Here is a 4,456-nt window from a genome sequence, read left to right on the forward strand (position 1 = left end):
TTGGACTCGGTTTCTTCCCAGTAATGTTAGAGTTCCCACAAGCAGTGATAAAGTAGTGTCTCCACCATTTACATTTGAGCAGGTCGCCACTAAAATGTTAGTATAAGTTCCTCATCAGTAATATCAGGATAAGATTGCACCAGCAATATTAGAGTAGCGTCACCAGCGGTAATCTTCGAGAAGGCTCACCAACATAAATGTTTGCCTCATGTCATCAGCGGCAGAATTCGGGAAGTCAGCATCACTGATGTTACGGTAGGGTCACCACTATTTAAATTCGTGTTGTGTCTTCAGAAGTAAAGTTAAAATAGGATGTCCCAATAATTTTAGCTTCTGGTAAAAGTTAGAATCCATAAAGATTAGGGCAGAGATAGCGCCAGTATTTTAGAGCAGTGGCATCATCAGTAATATTCGAGAAATAACAGCACAAATAATGCGAGAGTAGGATCACCACCAGTGATGCTATACTATGGCCGCCAACAATAATGTTAGAATAATTGTCGCATATATTTGCGACAATTTGCGATTAATGGTCGTGTATATTTACCAACAGCAATATTAGAGTCGGGTTAACACAAGTAATTTCAAAGTGTGCGCTTCTTCAGCAATGATCCAGTATGCTCCTCACCAGTAATGTTAGAACAGGGTGACTAACGGTAATGTTAGAAGAGGATCACCCCCAGTAATGTCAAAGTAGGTTCATCCTCAGTAATGGTAGAATAAGGCCGTTACTGCTAATTATAGAACAGGATTATCTGCAGACATGCTAAAGTACAGTCATCACTAGTGATACTAGAACTGATACATCACCAGTAAGGTAAGAGAAGCGTCACCAGTGGTGTTAGAACGTAATCACTGTTATCATCACAGTATATAACAATTTAAATTTACAATGGATGTGAATATTTCACTGAATTATTATGGGGCCCCAAGAACCTAACGCAGTGTCAGGAAGGTATGCTCCCTTCAGAGTTCATGGGGCAGACACAGCGCACCTACCAGTTGGGGTAACTTTCCATTATGAATTTCTAGGGCAGGAGTTTCATGGACTGAGCTACAACATCTTTGGCTTTCAGGGCGTACTGAAGCGGACAGCAGCTCCTTGTTTGTTCAGTGACTGTAACTAACGTTCCTAATTGTGCAACTTTGCTTACCCAACAGGGCATGAATTTTCTATAAGAGGGTAACGTTAATGATTTCAGCCAAACGGGTGTTGGAAACGTAAAACTGGAAAGAGTTCCAGAATTCACACTAAAAATGTTACCGCCAATGATTCTACTGATAAGGGACATTTACTACTCTATTCTCACAGTCTTGGGTGCTCCTGGTAAGTCGATATATCCTGTTGTCCAATAGCTGTTGACAACATAACTGTTAATGGTTACATAACAGATGCTGTGAATGCCCTCATTGCTGAGTCACATATCTGAAGGGATATGTGGGTGAATATCAATGGGAATCCCACTGGTCTGCGTGGCTGGTGAGTCTCTGTTCTGGTCAGTACTTCCTCGCACGGGGTGATCAGCTGTCTTATCCTGTACTGAGGGAGGTCGATGCTGCTTTCTCGCCCTTCAAACGGTACATAAATCGTGAAAGAATGTTTTATTGACTGGCCATGACAATTATCTCACTGGTACGGTTGCGTCTTGTCTATTTACAGTTGCTAATTCCTGGGCTTGCAGCTTGCTCCACCTAACAGGGACTTTGAAAGATATTTTGAGAAATAATTGCGGCTGAAGGAGCTGCTTCTCTCCCCTTGGCTACAAAGAGCTTTTGCGGTTAAACTCAGTTCCTGAGCAGTTCCATCGGGCAGATTATGAATAGAAAAAGCACAGACTTTTGAATAAATTGAACGTTCTGTCTAAGTTGAATGTTTTAGTTGAATTCATATCTTTGTAGCAATTATTTTGAAATTGTATTGAATAATACTAAGGGCGGCACAGTGGCTAGCACCACAGCCTCACAGCTCCAGCGACTTGGGTTCGGTTCTGAGTACTGCCTGTGCAGAGTTTACAAGTTCTACCTGTGACCGCGTGGGGTTGCTCCGGTTTCCTCCTACGTGCCAAAGAATTGTGGGTTGGTAGGTAAATTGGCCATTGGAAAAAGGAAATGCCCCTAGTGTAGGTAAATGGTAGGAGCATTGTGGGGATGTGAGAGCGAAAAATGGGATTAATACAGGATCGGTATCAATGGGTGGCTGATGGTCGGCACGGACTTGGTGGCCCGTAGTTGACCTGTTTCAGTGCTGTATCTCTCTATGACTCTAATTTGATGCCGATCCAGAGATTCTGCTCTCCAAATGAAGAAAGGAATTAAACGGAAATTTCAAACATGTATTGGTCCATGGCGCTGCAGTGTTAACTTATAAAAGGTGGTCGGTGTCTTGAATGGGCCAAGTCTCGTGTCAGATGGTTTTAGTGTTCAACACTGCAATGAACTATATATTTGCATTTATGTTCAGGAACCGGTTTGTTTATTGACGGTGAAAATTAACAAGTCATAGAACCATCCAAAGCTTTGCTTTAAGAGGCTTTTCTCGAGAACTACACCATTTCTACGATTTACCCTGGCTTGGCCAGGACCGCACATTATAGGGTAAATGAAGCCTCAAACTAGTATCCGAGGTGATAGCCATTGAGATTAAACTGACAGAGACGTATGACACATGACTGATATAATGTCGTCATATTTATTATACCGCCCAAAGTGCATTGTATCCACTCTCAGTCATCAGTGCCTGGGTGTCGGCAGTAGTGGAATTGTTTTCTCTCACCATTAATAAGACTGATTCCGAGTAACCCTCCCCTCACTACTCTGACAATATCTGATTGAAGTATGCTGGAAGGACGGCGGCCTTCCAGTCTCCCTATATTGTGTTTAATGGTTTCTTTCTTTCGAACATCATGTCGTCACAACTCCTCTAAAACATTACAAATCACTGTCTATAACTCTAAGTAGAATAACATGCCAACTGTTATCGATTGTCCTCTTTATTTAACTCTTCTCCCTCTTTCGTGCAGCAAACCTGTTGACAATAGTGATTCTGTCCGGAGGAAATTGCGGTCTTTCCAAATGTATTTCGCTCTACATGGTGGCCATGGCAACAGCAGATCTAATGGTCATGATCTTCAATGTAATAGTTTATCACATTTTTACATATCACTTCCCACATTCTTTCCTATCCTACACTGGCGTTTGTAAGTTTATTCTGTACATGAATACTGTCACCCTGCATATATCAGTGTGGTTTACTGTCTCTTTCACATTTGACCGATTTGTAGCGATATGTTGTGAGAAGTTTAAAACAAAGTATTGCACTGTGAGAACTGCGACCACGGTTGTAACAATGGTCTCTGCCCTGTTATGTTTACAGACACTTCCGTTCTTCTTTGCATATAAGCCTGAACAAATAATAAATAATATTCATTGGGGTTGTCACCCAAGAATGGATTTTTTTTCATCGCCAGCAGGTGTTGCCTATTCCTGGTTGCAAACGGTGTTAATTCCATGGCTTCCTTTTGTTTTGATATTATTGTTTAATTGTTTGACAGTCAAATGTATTTTAGTGGCCAGCAGAGTTCGCAGGGGATTCCGGACTCACATCGATGATAATCAGAGCGATCCTGAGATGGAGAACAGAAGGAAGTCCATTATTTTACTGTTCACAGTATCGGGCAGTTTTATACTGCTGTGGCTGACATCAGCGGTGAGTTTTATAGCTACCGGTCTGGTAAACACAGCACATTACAGAGGTGACTATGCCGCTCCTGAATACATCGCCACTGAAACTGGATATATGCTCATGAACATGAGTTCATGTACAAACACGTGTATTTATGCAGCTACACAAACTAAATTCAGAGAAAAGCTGAAGAAACTGCTGACAGCTCCTTGGGCATTTATTCTAAAATGGATTTTAAAAATGAAAACTGAAACCAAAGCTTTCTGTTTTAGCTAGCACTCAATTGCAGTCTGTGTTCCATTTTAGGAAAGGCAGGCTTTCTGTTAGGACGTAATTTGATTGCTTAGTTAGAATGAACAGGTATCAGAAAAATATTTCTTCCACTTCCTGCCGGGCAATGAATGTCTGCTACATTCCCGAGGTGAACATCGCCATTTCCTGATAAAACAGCACGCTCCCCGCTCAATATTCAAAGAGTTCAGTCACGATCGTGTTTCAGCGGTGCAATAGAACATGTATATATTGGAAGCAAACACCACATTAACAGATGAAGTGTCCTTTAGTCTCGGAACAATAAAGATGGTTCTTTGTTATTTTTCTGTATTGTTGTTGTGAATGTTGCAGGCCCTAGCATTCCCATTAGCCTTCGTCTCCCCAAGTCCCAATTGACTCCTGAACCAATTAAACAGGCCTGTATCCTGATCAGTTTCTGACCATGGAGGCAGCATTTATTTCAATCTCAACTGGGCATCAAAATGTTTAAATGTTTTATCT

General features: G+C 41.5%; 1 protein-coding gene across 1 annotated transcript; it reads left to right on the top strand.

Annotated features, from left to right (window-relative positions):
• The first annotated feature begins 1,257 nt into the window (after positions 1-1,257).
• Positions 1,258-3,958, top strand: LOC137345130 (probable G-protein coupled receptor 139). Its single transcript, XM_068008599.1, has 2 exons — positions 1,258-1,327; positions 3,021-3,958. Exons 1-2 carry the CDS (start codon positions 1,258-1,260, stop codon positions 3,956-3,958), a joined length of 1,008 nt encoding a protein of 335 aa, XP_067864700.1.
• The last annotated feature ends 498 nt before the right edge of the window (positions 3,959-4,456 follow it).

This window comes from Heterodontus francisci, chromosome 28, assembly GCF_036365525.1.
Source record: "Heterodontus francisci isolate sHetFra1 chromosome 28, sHetFra1.hap1, whole genome shotgun sequence".
In the NCBI taxonomy this organism is placed as follows: Eukaryota; Metazoa; Chordata; class Chondrichthyes; order Heterodontiformes; family Heterodontidae; genus Heterodontus; species Heterodontus francisci.

Excerpts from the sequence above, each read along its gene's own strand:
- LOC137345130 (XM_068008599.1), top strand. The coding sequence starts at position 1,258 with ATGTTACCGCCAATGATTCTACTGATAAGGGACATTTACTACTCTATT. Across the intron at positions 1,328-3,020 it reads CACAGTCTTGGGTGCTCCTG|CAAACCTGTTGACAATAGTG; the intron begins GTAAGTCGATAT and ends TCTTTCGTGCAG.